This window comes from Electrona antarctica, assembly GCF_951216825.1.
Source record: "Electrona antarctica genome assembly, chromosome: 10".
Taxonomy (NCBI): Eukaryota; Metazoa; Chordata; class Actinopteri; order Myctophiformes; family Myctophidae; genus Electrona; species Electrona antarctica.
In genome coordinates, this window is record NC_136791.1 from 23,486,160 (window position 1) to 23,507,276 (window position 21,117).

Sequence of the window (21,117 nt, forward strand, 5' to 3'; positions counted from 1 at the left end):
ACATTGAAATTCATAACTTTATTGTGTTGCTTGCTTGTATATGGATTACCCAGGACGTCGAGGAAACTAAATGTAGAGGCTACTAAATAAGATTATGAGAGGAGCCAGAGAGGCCAGTCGTTTTGGACCAGTCATAGGCTAAAACTTTGAAAGCCAGCGCTCATTCGCGTGCGTCCCCCCGTGACGCACGCCACCGTCCCAATTGCATATGCAATGAGTGAGTCTCTCGCCGCTCCGCTGCAATAAAGGCAGATAACGGACCATGGGTGAGGGTGAAACGTTTTTTTATATACTGTATATACTGACATGTTAGAGCAATGACTTTTGCGTAACGGTATTTTAACTGGGGACTACTAGGTTCCCAGCTCTCCGAGGAAGGATAGGGTCTTTACGGGAACACAAAAGCAGTGATTTCCAACGGCCGGGGGGTAAACCAACGGGAAGAGGGGGGGAAAAGAACGGCACAAAATCGGCGGACTTCCAGGAATCTGTGGCGGATCAGGCCACTTCTCTTAGCCCGCTGGAAAGATGAGCTTGTTGTCTGCCATAGACACGAGTGCCTCGGTGTACCAGCCCGCACATCAGCTCCTCAACTGGGTCTATCTGTCCCTGCAAGACACCCACCAGACGAGCGCGTTTGACGCCTTCAGACCCGAGCCCAACTCTTCCCAGACCCAGCAGCAGCAGCAGCAGCACCCGGAGCTCAACTTCAGCAAGACTCCCGCAGCGGACCTGAGCTCCTCTCTGAACTCAAACTATCTCAACAACTTCTTCCAGCTTCAGCGGAACGAGGTGAAGTATAGTGTGAAAAGCAGTCTTGCAGAGTCAGACAGCTATAGTGCATGGCTGCCTATAGTAGTTAGTTTATGGGCTACATGCAACTTGTAGCCTACAGTTGCATGATGTGCACCGTGTGTCGAATCGAGTGCTTGTTCTGAGAGAGATGTTTTACACTAGCTGTGTACTACAACAACATAGGCTATTCAGGTAAAGCTACACATAACCGCCATGATATTTATGTGGAAAAGGTATCCATCATGTCCAGAATGTAGCCAATGCATATAAGCCTATACCTACTGGTCCATCTGCAATAAGTATTAATTCTGGCTGGAGATTATAGTTTAGAACATTTTGTATTTGGACAGTTCTCATTCTCAAACATTATAGCCTATCATACATTAAAGGCTAATTTCCATAATTCATTTATTTTTAAACAGCCTCATAAAGACAGTTTGTAATACATGTCTCTGTTTTGATAGAGCTGTTTCCATTCTGTTACTGTACTTGGCTTGGTGTTTTTTTTGGAGGCCTTTTGCCTTTATGTACAGTAGGTAGACAGGAAGTGGGGAGAGATATGGGGGGAAGACACGCAGCTATAAGTTTGTCAGGATCGAGACTCGAACCCGCGACACACTGTCATGCAGCTGGACTATCAGCCAAGGTGCCTGGAGCGCTAAGCCGGCCCAGGCCAGGCTTTGTGGTTATAAACTGATGACAAACTGTTACTTACTGCATAGACAGTAATCTCTGGGTCCAGACTTGAGCGTGCCACACGTTCTGTAGGAGCGTGACGCGTGCGTCTGCCTGTCTGCCTGTCTGCCTGTCTGCCTGTCTGCCTGCCTGCCTGCCTGCCTGCCTGCCTGCCTGCCTGTCTGTCTGTCTGTCTGTCTATCTGTCTGTCTGTCTGAAATATGCAATAGGCTTTGTATAATGAGAGAGAGACACTGAGACAGACAGACAGACAGACAGACAGACAGACAGACAGACAGACAGACAGACAGACAGACAGACAGACAGACAGACAGACAGACAGACAGACAGACAGACAGACAGACAGACAGACAGACAGACAGACAGACAGACAGACAGACAGACAGACAGTGAGTTTGGCTGTATATTCCAATATATTCCAGTATATGAAACAGTGTTGCTGACATATACACTTTCATAGATTCTTCAAATAGAGCTTCACTTGAGCAAACACAACCAGCGCTTGTTTACATACGTTCTATTTTCATTTGCTACGTTTAATTTTAGAGACAAATATGCCAATAATGTATGCGAGGGAAGTAGGGGAACAAACCTGACACTCACAGGACCAGGTCTCTATACACTGTGTGTGCAGTGTGCACACATGGTTATCCTCCACAGCATGCAAGGGAATCAGAGAAATATAGTGTGATTTTATGTGTGCCTGTGTTTAAACTGTTAGCTATTGTTTAAGACAGTGATTCTCAGCCCTTTCAATATCATGGACCCCCTGCTTTGGAAATGCATTATTTTGACAACTGTTTTTAAATCCCAACCTAAACTGTAAAATCCTCAGTGTTCATTTAACTCTGAGAGTGTACAGATGGAGCCAAATAATGGACCCATACATACACTCAAGTTACAGAACCGTAAAAGAGGACCCATTTGGTGGTCCGCGGACCCGGCGTTGACAACCAGTGGTTTAGGAGAAGCGACATTATTCAACATTTCTGTCTAGTGTACTTTCATTACGCAAGGTAATTATAGAGGCCTTTCAAAGTGTTTTCTAACATGAAAGAGTCTCGTGTTAGAAGTTGGTTATACGTACATTAAGGGTCATTGTGTGTAATGCCATACGATCCTCTGCAGTCTAAAGTGATTCAAACCAAAAGAACACACGTTCAACATTCTGGAAACAGTTGGGGATTCTTTTTTTCTTTTCTTTCTTTCTCTTCTGCAACCTAAGATCAAGGGCAAGTAAAATAAACCACTTGTGGTGATTTGATCATGGGAGATGAGTAATGTGCTGTTGTACTTGCTATTGAAGATCATGCAGCAAATCTGTTCAAAGAAAAAAGAATATATGAATGAAAGTGTTTCATGTGAACCTCTCCGAGAAGACGAGTCAAGAATATGATTTGTACAGTTCCCTCAAACGTTATGCATTTCCATTATTTAGACAGAATTGCAAAAAGATGGAATTCACCACCACCAGCGCCAGCAGTTTGCCTTTTATGATTTAACTCTTTCTTCACTCTGTCCCAGAACAATGCTTTCACTACAAGTGTGTGTGGTTGTGCTTCACAGATTTTCAAAGAATAATCGCGGTTAGTAGTTTGTGTGATGAGGCAATGTGTTTCACAATTTACAGTATTATACTGTATATTTTTTATATACTTTAGTGGTTCTCAACATGGGGCCCAGGGACCCCCAGGGGTCTTTGAGGGGGTTCCAGCCAGGGGGGCCTCAGCAAAATGAGTAGATATAGCATCAAAATCAATTTAACCACTTGAACCCTAGTTTAAACGTAATTTATATAATTAAAAATATCAAATCGAACGTGTTGTGAGCTTGTATGTATTTCTCGAAACATTTGGTAAAATTGTGTGGGGAATAAATGAACACCAATCCGGGCCCTGGAACAAAATCTTTTCTGATGGGGGTCCGCGGCCCGAATAGATATAAATTTGGGATGACAAATTGACATGAAAATGTTTGCGAGCCAATGCTCTGAACAGCCAAGCAGTGACACCTTCAAGGTGACATGCACCCATCATTTAAAGACAACAACGAGTGTGTTTACCCCCTGGGGTGCGACACCTCTCATCTCTGGAACTCAGACAGATGAGAATCTCATCTCTCTGAGCTCCAGAGATGAGAGGTATGTGTCGCACTCTCTCATCATGAGATGGCCTGGATACAGGGTTTCCACACCTGAGCCGACAGCCGTGGACGTTTTCTCTGTCGTCCAGCTTCTTTTCCGTTTTTTTAGAAAGCTGGTGGATGGAAAAGAAGCTCCACCCATGCGGCAGGTTGCAGCGACGGCCTGATTCCCGGGAACGCTCTCCTCCGCGGCAGTCAGCCGCAGAGGTGGAGCTTAATTTCCATCCACCAGCTGTCTTAAAAACCCGGAAAAGAGCTGGGAGACAGCAGAAAACGTCCGCGGCTCTCTGGTAGATGTGGCTACAGCTATATGAGGTCTACTCTGGACCAGTTTGGTTCTCAGTTTGTCAGCACGCACGCACGCACACGCGCACGCACGCACACGCGCACGCACGCATGCACGCACGCACGCACGCACGCACGCACGCACGCGCGCATTTGTGAGGACGTCAACATATTAGGGCGGCGATTTTATGAATGCCATTTTTACTTGTAGATTTTTTGCAGATCAACAGGCTGTCAATCAGCTTGTAGATCGGCTATTTTCCGGTGCACGACATGGCGCACAACTAAGTATAGGCATAATTCCAACCCTAAACCCAACCTCTAAAATATTTGTAATTGTAAACATATCTCTAAAAATATTTGTTTTAACCATAAATCAAACGGTTTTCTTGCATATACAGGGACACCCAACAAGTATAGTAACACACACACACACACACACACACACACACACACACACACACACACACACACACACACACACACACACACACACACACACACACACACACACACACACACACACACACACACACACACACACACACACACACACAAAATAAATAAACATGCTCACATACTATTTGCAGATGTGTGTACATGTGAAATCTGTTTCCTTTGGGTGGACGCTATAGGTGGTCTCGGTCTCACAATGTACATAATGACATAACAAGGCTTATAAATGAACAATGTTTAATTTCTTCTTCAGATTTGTATGCGTATTTTAGAGAAGAAGAAAAAACAACACTCCACTAAACACATCTCCACAGAGGAGTGGCAAAGCATAGCACAATATCACTGCACAAGCCAAGACGTGGAATTAATGGCATATGGAAAACATCACAAACAAAAGAGCAGTAATATTTGATTTAGCCTAGGCAGATCCAATAAATGAACATGAGTCTTGGAGCTGGAACTCGTTAGGAAAAGAAACCTCGCAGCCTGGTTAGATAAAGGCTTGGACTTCAGTGTGCGGCCAGGTTGCCAAAGAGTAAACTTTCTGTGCTATGCAACAGCAATAACATTGCTTCCCGAATCATGACTATCACCTAGGGAGAGCCGTTACTGTCACCCATAGACAGACATCAGCTGTAAATGGTGTCTTTTCTTTAGCGACGTACATTTTTATTTAACAGCATTTTTATTTGACAACATTGTTTATTGGACACTACTGGCAAAGATTGAATGTGGTGTGTGTGATGGCTATATTGTTCAGTTTTCTAAAGTATATTCCACCATCCATAACATGTTTAATTAAGTAGTGGGTCGTGTAAAGATTTATAGATTAATTTACGTGTCACATTAGTCACTCAAGTCCTTTATACAGTATGTTTATATGAATATGAATGACGAGGCAAAAAAGAAGCCACATTCATGCCATTCTGTTTTTCATATCCCTTCTGAGGGCATCTTGTATGAATCCGTTTGGGCCGATGGCACGCAACACTGCTTTAGTGCAACTCAGGGCAGACTACACAGCAGTGGTTCTCAAAGTGTGGTCCGTCCGGGGGCCCCCCCGAGGGTCCTTTGTGGGGATTCCAGGGGGTCCGGCACTAAATAGTTATAGTTCGGATGTTCGGAAACCAAATGGACCAATGGACCGTGGCCTATTGAAGAGGCCTTCAAACATTTTCATGCCAAGGACACCCTAACTTGATCATGTATTTGGCTGCGGACACCCATTTGAAATGATTTTGTGCCAGACAGGGACCGCCGTATGTGTTGCTGACCTTTTCAAGATTATTCCAAAATTGTTGAGATTACTCCACATTTTTCAAAAACATAAATTTTGAACAGCTGACATATGAAATAGGGTTAAAGGGATATTCAGTGATTTCACTTAATTCAAATATCACTTATTTTTTCTTATTTTTTGGATAATCGTCCCTACTATAAAGTGTGCTGACCATATAAGGAGTTCCTCCCTGTCCCCAGTGAGCCCCTGGGGTCAAAAAACCCTAGTTTCGATTTGGGCTTTGGGTGGCAAAGCCTTCATCCAATCAGGATGAGAGGGGCCTTCCTCCAATCATGATCGAGTGGGGCAGGCCTTGGTGCACGTGCTGTTGGTCTGTTGTACTTCCCCCACTGTAGATCGTGTGCATGTGCATATCTTGTTACCGGGAGGACTGGGGTCTTTTCCAAATCACCCAAATCACTGAATGCTCCTTTAAAGAGGTTGAACTGATTGTATTAATACATTTAGCTGGGGACCGCCTGAATCCCCATCAAGGGCCCCTGGGGGTGCCCTGACCTCACTTTGAGTGATTCCTTGAAATTAAAACAAGGGACAATATCACTGGTTCCCAAACTTTTCAGCTCAAGACCCAAAAGAAAAATTAGACGTTTGCCCCGGGACCCAAACTAGTGAAAATAGCAGATCTACAAGCTCACAACGCGTCGCTTCACGCATATTCATGGAATTTCTTAGATTTTTATTTTATTTTTTCTTCATGAAATTACTGGAGAAAAAAATTATTTAATTTGTTTTGAATTCATGAAAAATAGTTTTAGGTTTAGGTTTTGAAATAGTAATAATTAAACACAAAATGTGGGAAACAAAAATAAATAAAGGCACCCACAAAAATGTGTCTGCGTCCCACAAATGGGTCCCGACTCAGTGTTTGGTAAACCAGTGGAATATAGTGTACAAACACCCGTGGCTATAGCAGGACCTCCTGTGTGGTGGTGGTGGTGGGGGAGTGCTGATACTCAACAGGCTGGTGAAGAAGAAGCCATGCCTCTCTTCTTGCGTGCGTGCGTGCGTGCGTGCGTGCGTGCGTGCGTGCGTGCGTGCGTGCGTGCGTGCGTGCGTGCGTGCGTGCATGCGTGTGTGTGTGTGAGTGGTGACTCATCCTTCTGTAAAGTCCTGTGTCTCTCTGTGGACATGCTCAGTACTTTTCCAGCTCATAAGCACATCTGGGCCTTGCGCCAGATGTTCTGCATTTAATGAGAGGAATGATCTTCTTTTTTTTGTTTCTGTTTCTTTCTTCTCTTTCTACGAGAGAGAAAATAGGACAGAGAGCACACACGGCGAAAAGGGTGGTTTTTAAACTATACCCAATGATGTCTCAAACACTGGACCAGAAATACAACGATGATGTTGTGTAACCGGGCGTGACGTTATCGTGAAGCTCGGTGGGGCTGTCAACTATAGGGCTGTCACCATTGCACATTTTACTTAATTAATTGCAAATAACTGCAATTTAATTGTGTTTTTGGCGTTGAACATGGGAACATGTGAATGAATGACAATTAATTCCATTCCGTTTGGCTTTTAGGCTCCATAAACAAAAGGCACAACAGGGCAGATATGACACATAACTTTATACTTTATGATATGAATGGTGGAAACAAACAGCCAATCTACAAGCTCAAAAAACATTTTGAGCTTGTAGATCGGCTTGTAGATTCAATGTGGACACGGTTATGACGATTATGCAAATATAATTGCGATTGGATGATGGATACATTTTTCATCCTGAATTAAGCTCAGAGTGATAGTTGCCAGTGTGCTGTTTGTATAAGGCCCCTCAAATCTACTGAACAGACAGAAACATTGCATCTCCATAATATATCAACCTTTCTTTTTTTCTTCTTCTTCTTCTTCTTCTTCTTCGCGTAAAGGACTTTGTTGTTCAAGAGTCAGTGTCATACAAAAGACATTATATTAACATACATTACAATACATTAAGACCTGAGGCCGATTCTACAAATGCTTAGTTCTCACACTTTCAAGATTTATTTTCTATTTTTTGTTAAAAAATAGCAGAGGTACTACAACTTCGCAGCACGGCACGGTTTGACACGCTGCGAGCTGCTGTGTCTGCTATCTTTGAACAGCCAACGCTAAAAATCTAAAAACGTCACAGATGCTTTCCTGGCTTTCTTTTAACGGGTTAAGTGTGTCTGCGAGTTGTATAAACACTGACTGAACCAATGAAAAGTATTAACGAGCCTGAGACTAAATAAGAACTATATTGGATCCATTGCAACGTGGTTCTTTTTTCCATGTCCAGTAGGCCAGGGGTTCCCAAACTTTTTCATGTCAAGGACCCCCAAATTGACACTAATTAGCCCGCGGACCCCCATTTGAAAAGATATGCCAGGGACCCCCATGAGAGAAGATGTCTCTAGCAATGACTCTCAACCCGTTTAAAGGACCCCCAGTTTGACATGCACTAGCCTATGGAACCCCATTTAATGGCATTTCTATCTCTGAGACCCCCAATTTATATTGTAAAATCAATGTTAATTTAACTCTGAGAGTGTACAAACGTTTGTACACTCTCAGAGTTACAGACCCATAAGTGTCCATAAGTGTCCAAGACATTTTTAAAGCACAGCTCAAAAGACCCACTTCTACACTCTTGCTTTTAATTGATCTTTTACATTTTGTTGTTATTCATGTCCTCACTGTATTGCATTACTGCTATTATTTTAATGTTTTATGCCTTGCTTTTCTTTTCTTTCTTTCTCCATTGTTCTGTAAAGCACTTTGAGCTGCATTTCATGTCATGAAAGGTGCTATACAAATAATGTTTTATTATTATTATTATTATTATTTGGTTCCAAACTATCATTTAGCTGGGGACCCCCTGGAACTCCCTCAGGGACCCCACTTTGGGAACCACCGCAGTAGGCTAGTATACAAAACCCACGGTTGCCGACGATTTTAAATGGATTTTTGTCGTGTCTTCCCATGCAGGCGTTAAACAACAACGTGTACAAGAATGTGTCGCCGTATGGCTCGCTCAACAACATCGTGGACGGCCTCAACTCCCTGACGGACCACTTCTCGGACCTCTCCCTCTCCTCGGAGCCGCGGAAGCCCAGCAAGAGACCCCCGCCCAACTACCTGTGCCACCTGTGCTTCAACAAGGGCCACTACATCAAAGACTGCCCCCAGGTGAGTGAGACCACCGTCCCCAATTAAGTCATCATATTATAATGCAGTGGTTTCTCAAGCATTTTCCATGTCAAAATAGCCGCTTCGAATGTTATCAGCCGATTATCTGTATGTGCAGCGGACTGACCTCATGCTCCCTTCTATGCATGAGGAGTCCAAGCTGCTTCTTTTCACCTGACAGGGGAGAGTTTCCCCGGCGCATGGAAGGAACACATTATTCCGACCAGTTCTCCTCCATCAGGCGCCCCGGCTGGCCAGGGGGAGGTAGTTTAGAGACCAGGATTACTTACTGCATGTTTTTTGTGAGGGTACCTACCCTAGGGGACACGAGGAGAACATGCAAACTCCACACAGAAAGACTAATCCTAACCCTAACAGCCTTAACCGCCCCCGTAAGTAAACATAAAGCAAAGTTGTTGTATAGCGCAGTTTCACACTGTAGTGTCGCATCGGCGTCAGTAATTTCACTTCCGCGTTTCCTAGTCTCCTATACTCGCGGTAGGCAGTAGGCTATATGTAGGAAATGTCCATATACTGGCTCCATTGCATGCTCTTGATAAGAACATACTGGTGATTATCATTTGAAAACATTCGAAGCGGGTGGTCAAAAGGACCCCCAATTCCAAATTAATATTGATTTGGCCATGGACCCCCAACTGAAAAAGATGCTGGGGACCCCCTGGAACCCCCTCAAGAACCCTTGTGGGTCTTTGAGACCTGGAGAACCACTGACATGATATACTATTTAGTCTGTGTGTACTTATAGAACAAATGCTGGGTGTTAATTTAAGCATTGAGTTGAGAGTACTTACTGTACGCTCTCAGAGTCAAATGAACACTTCCTGTGTGTACAGTCACATAACCAGTGGTGTTATTAGTACCATGGAATGGAAATTACATAATTATTCAGTGTCATCATATCTGCTTTGTGTCATACAAGAGACTATGATGCTGGCTACTCATTCCCTCTCTCTCTCTCTCTCTCTCTGGTCTGACCTACTTGTTAAACAGGCAGGCCTCTGTCTTCTGTAGTCGTGCAGTGTGTGTGTGTGTGTGCGCGTGCGTGCGTGCGTGCGTGCACGTGCGTGCGTAATGTGTATACAAGGATACATATGTTCATGTACAGTATACTGTACGTACAGTGTGTGTGTGTGTGTGTGTGTGTGTGTGTGTGTGTGTATTAATTAGGCTCCTGCATCCTGGATGTTCACTTAAATATTGCATTACATTGGAGAATGTTGTACCTGTTGTAGCTGTACGTACTCTAATTTCATTGACTTCAAGAGTAAGAGATGAGATTTCTTTAACTGTCTGTCACCACTTTTCAACAGTTATCTTCATAACATTGCTCCTCAGTAATGCTCATTATAAAGATGTCACCATTTCTGTTAATTGGTTACACACAGATATTCCGAATACTAACCCTGTCCCTGACCCAAACCGTACTCGGAAGCCACAGTCGGAGTGGCGGTTCGTCGGAATGCCACTTCGTTCTCGGTCAATTCAGTCTCTTTTCCACTGGGGTTGAACCGTCTAATTTTGAACCACATTAATTGGTTCAGATCTCTAACAGTTGGTACGGAGCTGGAACCAAAAAGGGACTTCTTCTTGCCCTGAAGAGGGAATCAAAGTGAACGTGTCACAATTCAGGTTGGAAGATACAGATGTGATATGAAAACCATCATAAAAAATAAAGAGCGGAACCAGTTCTAGAACGAAAGTTCTTTTGGCGGAAAAGGGGCGTCTGTGTCTCAGAGGAGGCCGTTGGACCGTTCAGGAACCTGCCTACCAGTGACATCATCATCGGTAGGCAGGTTTGGTCATTTCAAACAAGATGAAAAAAACAAAAACTAACTGACTGTCCAGAAAGAGAAAGGCAGTACAGTACAGTACAGTACAGTACAGTACAGTACAGTACAGTACAGTACAGTACAGTACAGTACAGTACAGTACAGTACAGTACAGTACAGCTTGGATAGTTAGCTTGGAATCTCCCATCGATGATGTTGATAGCTCACCAATGAGACACGGTGTGTAAATGCAAATGCAAATGTAAGTGATGCCATCTTATGATGAGCATTAGTGACGACCAACATCAGATGAAGATAAGGTTGAAAATGACCTAAGTGCTCTTTTAACCGCGCTTACCGCGGCGCTCCAGCTGCAAGCTCCAGCTGTGGATCACGTGCGTCCCCGATGATGAAGGACTGATGGTCCAAAGTTGTTGTCAAATCAAGGAATGTGTACAAGTCATGTACCAGCGGTCTGCTCTCTACAGTACATTGGGAACATTGATTGATTGATTGAAATATTCAATCAATCAATCAATGGCCACCCACCCACCCACACACATAGCTCCGTAAGGGAGCTATGTGTGAAGAGAACAGGAATTCATCATAAAGGAGGTAAAAAGGGAAAAGAAACATATATAGTGAGGGGAAAAAGGGGTGGGTGGTGGGGAGGGGGGGCAGTTTCGAATTACGGGGGGCCAGTTTCGAATTGCAGCCGTCCGTAGGTGCCCTTTGAGAGCGGTTTTGAAGGAGTCAAGGGATTCGCATGTCTTAATGACTGTTGGTAGGGTGTTCCACATTTTGGTGGCATAGGAGCGAAAATAATTTAGTCCCTTGTTTGTGCCGAATCTGGGTTGCACATGGTTTGTTGCACTCCCTCTGGTGTTGTGGGTGTGGACTTCGTTAACATTAAGGAAGTATTTAGACAGGTACATGGGTATCTTAATGAAGTATTTAGACAGGTACATGGGTATCTTAGTGAAGTATTTAGACAGGTACATGGGTATCTTAGTGAAGTATTTAGACAGGTACATGTATATTAAGTTAGTATTTAGACAGGTACATGGGTATCTTAATGAAGTATTTAGACAGGTACATGGGTATCTTAGTGAAGTATTTAGACAGGTACATGTACATTAAGGAAGTATTTAGACAGGTACATGGCTATCTTAATTAAGTATTTAGACAGGTACATGGGTATCTTAATGAAGTATTTAGACAGGTACATGGGTATCTTAATGAAGTATTTAGACAGGTACATGGGTATCTTAATGAAGTATTTAGACAGGTACATGTACATTAAGGAAGTATTTAGACAGGTACATGGGTATCTTAATGAAGTATTTAGACAGGTACATGGGTATCTTAGTGAAGTATTTAGACAGGTACATGTACATTAAGGAAGTATTTAGACAGGTACATGGCTATCTTAATTAAGTATTTAGACAGGTACATGGGTATCTTAATGAAGTATTTAGACAGGTACATGGGTATCTTAATGAAGTATTTAGACAGGTACATGGGTATCTTAATGAAGTATTTAGACAGGTACATGTACATTAAGGAAGTATTTAGACAGGTACATGGGTATCTTAATGAAGTATTTAGACAGGTACATGGGTATCTTAATGAAGTATTTAGACAGGTACATGGGTATCTTAGTGAAGTATTTAGACAGGTACATGGGTATCTTAGTGAAGTATTTAGACAGGTACATGGGTATCTTAGTGAAGTATTTAGACAGGTACATGGGTATCTTAGTGAAGTATTTAGACAGGTACATGGGTATCTTGGTGAAGTATTTAGACAGGTACATGGGTATCTTAGTGAAGTATTTAGACAGGTACATGGGTATCTTAGTGAAGTATTTAGACAGGTACATGGGTATCTTAGTGAAGTATTTAGACAGGTACATGGGTATCTTAGTGAAGTATTTAGACAGGTACATGGGTATATTGGTGGTGTATCGAATCTTCACAGACGTGATCTAACTGCATGCTTAGAGGATCTAGGTCCAGGTTGGTAGACAGTGGTCGTGCTTGGATCCAAATGGTAAATGGTGCATAGATTGTGCAATACATTCGCCCATTCACACACACATTCACACACCGATGGCGGAGAAAACCATGCAAGGCACCAACCTGCACATCGGGAGAAATGTGGGGTTCAGACAGAGTCTTGCTCAAGGACACTAACACTGGCGGAGGCCTGGGAACCTCGCGGCTGTTCTACCGGGCCACTAGCTCTACCCCTGAGCCACTAGCTCTACCCCTGAGCCACTAGCTCTACCCCTGAGCCACTGCCGCCCCAAATGACAATATGTGTACTTTCCACCATTGTATCTCGTATCCACCTTGTATCTTCATGTTTCAAATGTTTTTTTTTTTTTTGTTTGTTTCGTAAATGAATGTCCTACTTCATCATCTAAGAGTGTCGCACAAAAGTAGTGGCTCAGGTCCCAGGCCTTCGATGTCACCAAAGATCAAAGGGAGAGTTGTAAAACAAATAGCATGAATAGTGTATATACAAGCTAGCCACGCGGCGCATCTTTCGTGGCGCGTTGTGAGCGTTGTCACAATCTTTCGCCGCACGATAAGAATAGTGTGCACACTTGAAGAAAGTATGTAAATAATATTCCAACCACGAGTTAGTTGACTCAACTAAAAGTTGTGCAAATTCCTCTCTAATAATACAATTCCGAGTCTGGATGTAGTTATAAAACAGCCACAAACATTTCTGTAAAGGTGTGTGCCATGAGATAATGACATGAACACTGTGTTAATGTTTGTAGTAATGGAGGCAGCAGGAGCGAAATAACATTTAGGTTTGGTGTGCGGGAGATGTTTGAGGAGGGAGCAGCACCACAAAACGACTGCAGTGGCTCTCTCACTCCGTGATTGACGATGTGCAAGACGTCGTTTTAATGCATACTGGTGAAGGCGGACATCTTGGTCAGGACGGAGGTCTTGATAATTATCTGATTTCACAAGAGGAACACAGTGTGTCACTTCAATTCTTGGATTCTAGCAGCGAGTTGTTTTTGTTTATGCTAGCTGGCCCCTAATGGATATGCTCTCCCTCCGCTCTCCCTCTCCTCTCCTCCTTTTGTCCTCTCCTCTCCTCTCACTCTATTGCATGGAATGGTAACGAGGAGCAGATGTGAGATTAAAATGCTTTGCCTCCCTTCTTTATGACAGATGATGCCTGGTCTCGGGAGGTCTCTAAAAAAGGCCGGTCCACTGATGAAATATCTCCTCCCTGTGCTCCCAAAGCTCAACGTGTGGGAATTAGATCATCTATTTACTATTTGATAACTCAAAGGGGAGTTTTTGGGGTGGTCATATTATGTGTGACATGTAACTCTTGTGTGTTTTTATATACATCTTAAGTGTTTGTGGATTTTGACTTAACCTTGCTTTAATAATATGTTCAATTTAACCACTTTATTCCAGCAACAAACATGTTTGTAAATGTTTATCTTTGAGTTCTACACCCACTGCGTCCCGTTTAGTTATCGGTCGTGTTCTTGAACTTCTGAACTCGCCATCATCTTCGGGGGGCGACATTTTACGGCAGAGTGGGTGCAACTGCGAGCCTTTTTTTGTTTTTATTAAGACGAAACCCCCACTGGACAATGTGAGCCATGAAATCAATCTCCCTGCAGCAGAGCTGTGCGAGCATGCAGGGGCGTAACTCAAATCACACTCACTCAGGCCTCTCTCCTGGTTTATATTTCAGCTGTTCGTTAAAAGTGCCAAGCGGAAACAACGCAAAGAGCAGCGCTCCTCAAAACCGCCTCCTCCTCCTGCGCCTACACAGTTCCAACGCGGTGTCAAACCGTTTAGAGTCAAGGAGCAGCCCTTGGACATTTTAAAATGTGTCAGAATTATTCAAAATCTTCACCAAATCTTGACTTTCATGATTTTTCTAAACAAATTCAGAAATAGCAGATCTACAAGCTCACAACATGTCACGAATACGATGCATTGTGAACTTGTAGAAAGGTTATTTCCCCCAAAGTGGTTACAGCTGATTTTTGATAGACTAATTTTGCTGGGGACCCCGTGGAACACCCTTCAAGGACCCCTGGGGGTCCCAGGAGTCAGTGACATACACTATTGTCCCCAGTCGGTCGACCATAATTCCTAAGCAAGCCTATATGTAGACATACTGTATACTGACCCTTTCAAGGTCCAAATGAACCCAACGTGTTGCTTTTGTAATCAATAAAAAAAGATTGATTCTTTTTAACAGAGTCGTCTCCATTGTATGTGTGAGAGAGCGTGTCACTCTCTCTCTCTCCTGAGTGATGTTTCCCAAAACATTATCATTGGGAGACACGCTAATCCATAACAGGGAGGAATCCATTTACATGCCATGGGGAGTCTCGGCTTTCTGCAGTCCCTGGAAAGGAAATACATTTGGGGATAAGCTGGTTCCCGCTATGCGGGTCTGTCCCGTCAGGAGGTCTGGGCGGGCGAACGCTGCCAATGAAAACACCAGAGCACTCTCTGACTACACACAGAGCTGTGGATTTTTGTGATCCCAGTCCAGCACGGAGTGTCACATTGGCATGACATTTACAATATTCATGCTCTCTCACCTCGCTTCATTTGAAAACAAAAAGGAAAAAAAAAACGCGTTGGCTTCGTTCTTCTCTGAGTTTATCATAAATCGTAGGTGGAATTAGTATTTGTTTTACTTACTTCACTTATATAAGTGAAAGGCCTGTATTAAAAAATGTACATTTGCAAGTTTAAGTACAAAGGTATCGGCTTCAATATGTGCTTTTAGTGCTTAAAGTACCTGTTATGTTATAAGTTGTCCATGTACAGTACAGGCAGTACACAATACATATCAACCTAAGGTAAAAGACCTCTTTATGCAGAAAAGTTTTTTCAGAAGTTCTCAAAATGTGTTTAAGTCTAAAGTCTTAAAAATACAAGCTCAGCCTCATATCAGCTTGGTAGATCGGCTATTTGTGAATAGCCAAACTATAATAAAATGTGACTGAAGTTTTTAATGATAATAAATATCTACAAAGCAACTATAAGGGTTTCACATAATTGTAGCAGTATAAAGTGTACAATATTTTCCGCAGATGCAGAGGAAAGTTGAAGTAAAAGAATCCCAGACTTGTGCCGTATTTGTGTAGTAAATGTTTTTACTTTCCGCCACTGTCACACATTCTGCTTTGAAGGTGAAGTGGCTGGAAGGGAACATTTCAGAGCGGTGTCTGTATTCTCTCGATGGTAATTGCTTTGTTTTCTCTTTCTTTTGGCGAGTTAATGACAATTACACTGTTGCGCTGATCTCAGTGTTTGTACATTTATTAGATTTGGCTTCGTGAGGACTTTTCCTCGCCTGTCTTTTATCCCATTTTCGGCGGGAACCCCTTTTGGTGTTCTAAGCATTATGTTATACTTTAGCTATTGAAAAATAGCAGATCGACAAGCTCGAAGCTTGTAGGTCTGCTATTTTTGAAAAATTGTGAAAATGTAGCGCAAACATATAATCTTGGGGGTCCTTGACATGAAAATGATTGAGAACGACTGACATAGAAACATAGGGTTTTTCAGAAAACTTTTCAGAAGACATTTGTAGAATCGTCTCAGGTCTAAATGGGTTCTTTTGGAAGCACCCATGGAAAAGTGCCCCCCGCACCCCCCACCCTCCATCCCTGATGTGAGACACAAGATGAGAGGTTGGTTGGTCGGTCGCTGCCTGGCGACGTTGGAGAAGTGAATTCCTCGGAGGGATCTCTCTCTTTTTGTCGTTAGTCTTGTCGTCGTTGGTGGTCGTGGCGGAAAGCTCATATGTCCAGAAAACCGGGTACCTTTCCAGGACATGTGTAACTTTCCAGGACATCTGTAACTTTCCAGGACATGTGTAACTTTCCAGGAATCCAATGAAATTATGATTTAGTCACACCGCTCTTGTCAGCGCTTTTCATTGCATAAATATGTATAAAGTCCACAGACCGACGTAACCACTTTTAACCTGGCAACCTGTACTATTTTTCAGTAGTATAGTTCAACGTGGTTCAAGAATAGCTAAAACAGCCGATCTACAAGTTTGCAACGCGCCACAAGGCGACACGTTGGGCAAACTCCTAGTTCTGCTATACTTGCAGTCGTTTTACACAACATACAACTAAGTATGAAACGGTGCATGAATACACGTGTAAACAAAATGCATGAAATATGGAGATACAAGGTTTATGGCCCCGACAGCGACGATACAGTATGTGAAGGCCACACAGGCCCCGACAGAGACGATACAGTATGTGAAGGCCACACAGGCCCAGCAGTAGATACAGTATGTGAAGGCCACACAGGCCCAGACAGCGACGATACAGTATGTGAAGGCCACACAGGCCCAGCAGTAGATACAGTATGTGAAGGCCACACAGGCCCAGACAGAGACGATACAGTATGTGAAGGCCACACAGGCCCAACAGTAGATACAGTATGTGAAGGCCACACAGGCCCAGCAGTAGATACAGTATGTGAAGGCCACACAGGCCCAGCAGTAGATACAGTATGTGAAGGCTACACAGGCCCAGCAGTAGATACAGTATGTGAAGGCCACACAGGCCCAGCAGTAGATACAGTATGTGAAGGCCACACAGGCCCCGACAGAGACGATACAGTATGTGAAGGCCACACAGGCCCCGACAGCGACGATACAGTATGTGAAGGCCACACAGGCCCAGCAGTAGATACAGTATGTGAAGGCCACACAGGCCCAGACAGCGACGATACAGTATGTGAAGGCCACACAGGCCCCGACAGCGACGATACAGTATGTGAAGGCCACACAGGCCCAGCAGTAGATACAGTATGTGAAGGCCACACAGGCCCAGCAGTAGATACAGTATGTGAAGGCCACACAGGCCCAGCAGTAGATACAGTATGTGAAGGCCACACAGGCCCCGACAGAGACGATACAGTATGTGAAGGCCACACAGGCCCCGACAGCGACGATACAGTATGTGAAGGCCACACAGGCCCAACAGTAGATAGAGTATGTGAAGGCCACACAGGCCCAGCAGTAGATACAGTATGTGAAGGCCACACAGGCCCAGCAGTAGATACAGTATGTGAAGGCTACACAGGCCCAGCAGTAGATACAGTATGTGAAGGCCACACAGGCCCCGACAGAGACGATACAGTATGTGAAGGCCACACAGGCCCCGACAGCGACGATACAGTATGTGAAGGCCACACAGGCCCAGCAGTAGATACAGTATGTGAAGGCCACACAGGCCCAGCAGTAGATACAGTATGTGAAGGCCACACAGGCCCAGCAGTAGATACAGTATGTGAAGGCCACACAGGCCCAGCAGTAGATACAGTATGTGAAGGCCACACAGGCCCAGACAGTAGATACAGTATGTGAAGGCCACACAGGCCCAGACAGTAGATACAGTATGTGAAGGCTACACAGGCCCAGCAGTAGATACAGTATGTGAAGGCCACACAGGCCCAGCAGTAGATACAGTATGTGAAGGCCACACAGGCCCAGACAGTAGATACAGTATGTGAAGGCCACACAGGCCCAGCAGTAGATACAGTATGTGAAGGCCACACAGGCCCAGCATTAGATACAGTATGTGAAGGCTACACAAGCCCCGACAGAGACGATACAGTATGTGAAGGCCACACAGGCCCAGCATTAGATACAGTATGTGAAGGCCACACAGGCCCAGCATTAGATACAGTATGTGAAGGCCACACAGGCCCAGCATTAGATACAGTATGTGAAGGCCACACAGGCCCAGCATTAGATACAGTATGTGAAGGCCACACAGGCCCAGCATTAGATACAGTATGTGAAGGCCACACAGGCCCAGCATTAGATACAGTATGTGAAGGCCACACAGGCCCAGCATTAGATACAGTATGTGAAGGCCACACAGGCCCCGACAGAGACGATACAGTATGTGAAGGCCACACAGGCCCCGACAGAGACGATACAGTATGTGAAGGCCACACAGGCCCAGCAGTAGATACAGTATGTGAAGGCTACACAGGCCCCGACAGAGACGATACAGTATGTGAAGGCCACACAGGCCCAGCAGTAGATACAGTATGTGAAGGCTACACAGGCCCAGACAGAGACGATACAGTATGTGAAGGCCACACAGGCCCAGCAGTAGCAGCTGCCCAAATCTCAGTGTCGGAGGGAGACAGAAGGTGTTATGTAAACCGCCTTTTATTCGGACAATGAGGTCGCTCCACCAGTTATACCCCCACGCGCTGCCACTCTTTGGCCCCCTGCCAAGATGTCTTCCACTTGCCATCACGAGTTGGTTCCGGACTGGTACAAAAATGTATGGCAATCGGTGCAATGCATTTATATAGCGCCTTTCTCCTATAGCACTTTGCCGCATGCATGCATTGCATTCACCAATTCACAGCAGAGGAAACAATGCCTGGCAGCGACCTGCTCATCATCAGGAGCAGTTAGGGGTTCAGTAGTCTTGCTCGAGGACACTTTGACACTAACCCAGGGGGAGCCTGGGGATCGAACCTGATCCCAAGCGACCGCTAAACCTCCCGCTGTCCCTGCTTTGATCCATCTGTCATCAACAGCCTGCTCTGCCGCTGAGATATTCACTAATCAAAGTCATGCACTGATTGACATGCATTGATTGACATGTCCTTGCTATATTATATGCAGAATCCCGAATGCAGGTCTGTGGTGATTTAGGGCAGTGGTCCGAGGGGTCATGGTATCCACTTGAAGCCTATTTTGTACTTTGGCTTCGACTTGACTTTAAATAGCAGATCCACAAGCTCTATTTTAGAACACTTTTTGAAAAATCTTGAGACTTTTCAACACTAATCTTCGGGTTGGTGGGCACAACATGTTCTTCAGACAAGGGTCTATATGGTTAAATACATGATGAATTTGGGGGTTCTTGACATGCAAATGTATATGAGAACCACTGATTTAGGGATATCCTATGTGTGTGCGTGCCGCGTGCGTGCATGCGTGACTGCGCGCGTGCGTGCATGTGTGTAAGCTACACTCTCACCCTGACCCGTTGGTGGTTACATTACATTCTCTAAACTTGTCACCACAGGAAGAAGTGAACCACAACTTGGCAGCAACTCTCAGTCAGTCCTTCAGCCTCAGTTCTATTTCCACGAGCAACATTTGCATCACAGAAATTTGACATTTTTAAAGGAGCAATCGTTAAAATACATCTTCTCTGTTGATCCCAACAATGTCTGAACCGCAAAAAAGAAGGCGGAGCATGACATCTAGGGTCCAATCCAGTGAGCGATATGCTTCATATAACTTTATTGATATTGTGGTCAATGTATAAATTGTTGGGTGAGGTAGTGGTTAGGTCGGTTAAGGTTAGTGTTAAGGTCTATTCATATACTCCAGTTTAAGGTGATGACTAGGCAGGCCTTCAACTGCTCCCGTAGAGCAGGTTGGTGCATTGCATCATTGGCTCCACACATCGCTGTGGGCTATAGGTTAATGCAAGGGTCTTCAACAGGGGGTCCGCGGGACCCTCAGAGTTATGCTTCATGCTTCATCTCACTCTCAGCTATAAGGGCCCTGGGGTCTGAAAGAAACACTGCAGAGCCCTGGGTTACATTGAGGTTAGTCGGGGTTAAATGGCTTAGGCTACACATTGCTACAGCATTGCACAGCATGCAGGGTGTACTGTAAATATCTGTATAAGTTCCTACCATACACCCGGCGGGTGCATAAAGCATGTGTCGCTATAAATACATATCTGGGTGAACTGTACTGTATATTTGATTTAGATTTCCACCCCACTTTTTGGATTGTGCCATTCGATTCCGATCACACCCTCAACGTTGGTGTACAAATCCGTACGGAGCGACCGCAGCCCTTCACCCTCTGTGGAGGTTGATGATGAAACATGATGATGCAGTAAGCAGTGGTGGAAAGTAACCAAGTACATTTACTTAAGTACTGTACTTAAGTACAGTTTTGACTAGGTATTTTTTACTTTACTTGAGTATTTCCAATTTCCAGTGCTTTTACTTCTACTCCACTACATCTCAAATATTGTACTTTTACTCCATTACAATGATTTGAAAACTTTAGTTACTAGTTACTTTGTAGATTTTTATCAATTATTACAAAACATACATTAACCACTTCAGCCATATACATTTTGGCCATTTGAAAATAGCCGATCTACAAGCTCACAATGCATTGTGATGCGACGCATTGTGAGCTTGTAGATCTTCTATTTTTGAAAGATTATTTATACATTTGAAAACTTTAAATGGGACATTCTGCACAATTAGTACTTTTACTTTTGGTACTTTAAGTATTTTGAAGCCAATTTTAAAGTAAATGAAGCCAAAGTAAATGATGAATTCCGGACTTTTCCTTGTTTCTATATTGCAGTATTGATACTTTTACTTAAGTAAAAACTTTTGAGTACTTTTTCCCCACCACTGGTGCAAAGAAGTGGTGGAGGCAAAAGGGCCTTTCTGTGTGGAG

At 44.0% G+C, this 21,117-nt stretch overlaps 1 protein-coding gene across 1 annotated transcript in view; it reads left to right on the forward strand.

Moving 5' to 3' along the window:
* Positions 1 to 248: 248 nt before the first annotated feature.
* Positions 249 to 21,117, forward strand: part of zcchc24 (zinc finger, CCHC domain containing 24) — a 97,248-nt gene continuing 76,379 nt past the window's right edge. Inside the window, exons 1-2 of the mRNA XM_079513023.1 lie at positions 249 to 792; positions 8,624 to 8,824. Of these exons, the coding sequence (XP_079369149.1) occupies positions 529 to 792; positions 8,624 to 8,824 (465 nt within the window). The 5' untranslated portion in view covers positions 249 to 528. The remainder of the gene's footprint in view (positions 793 to 8,623; positions 8,825 to 21,117) is intronic.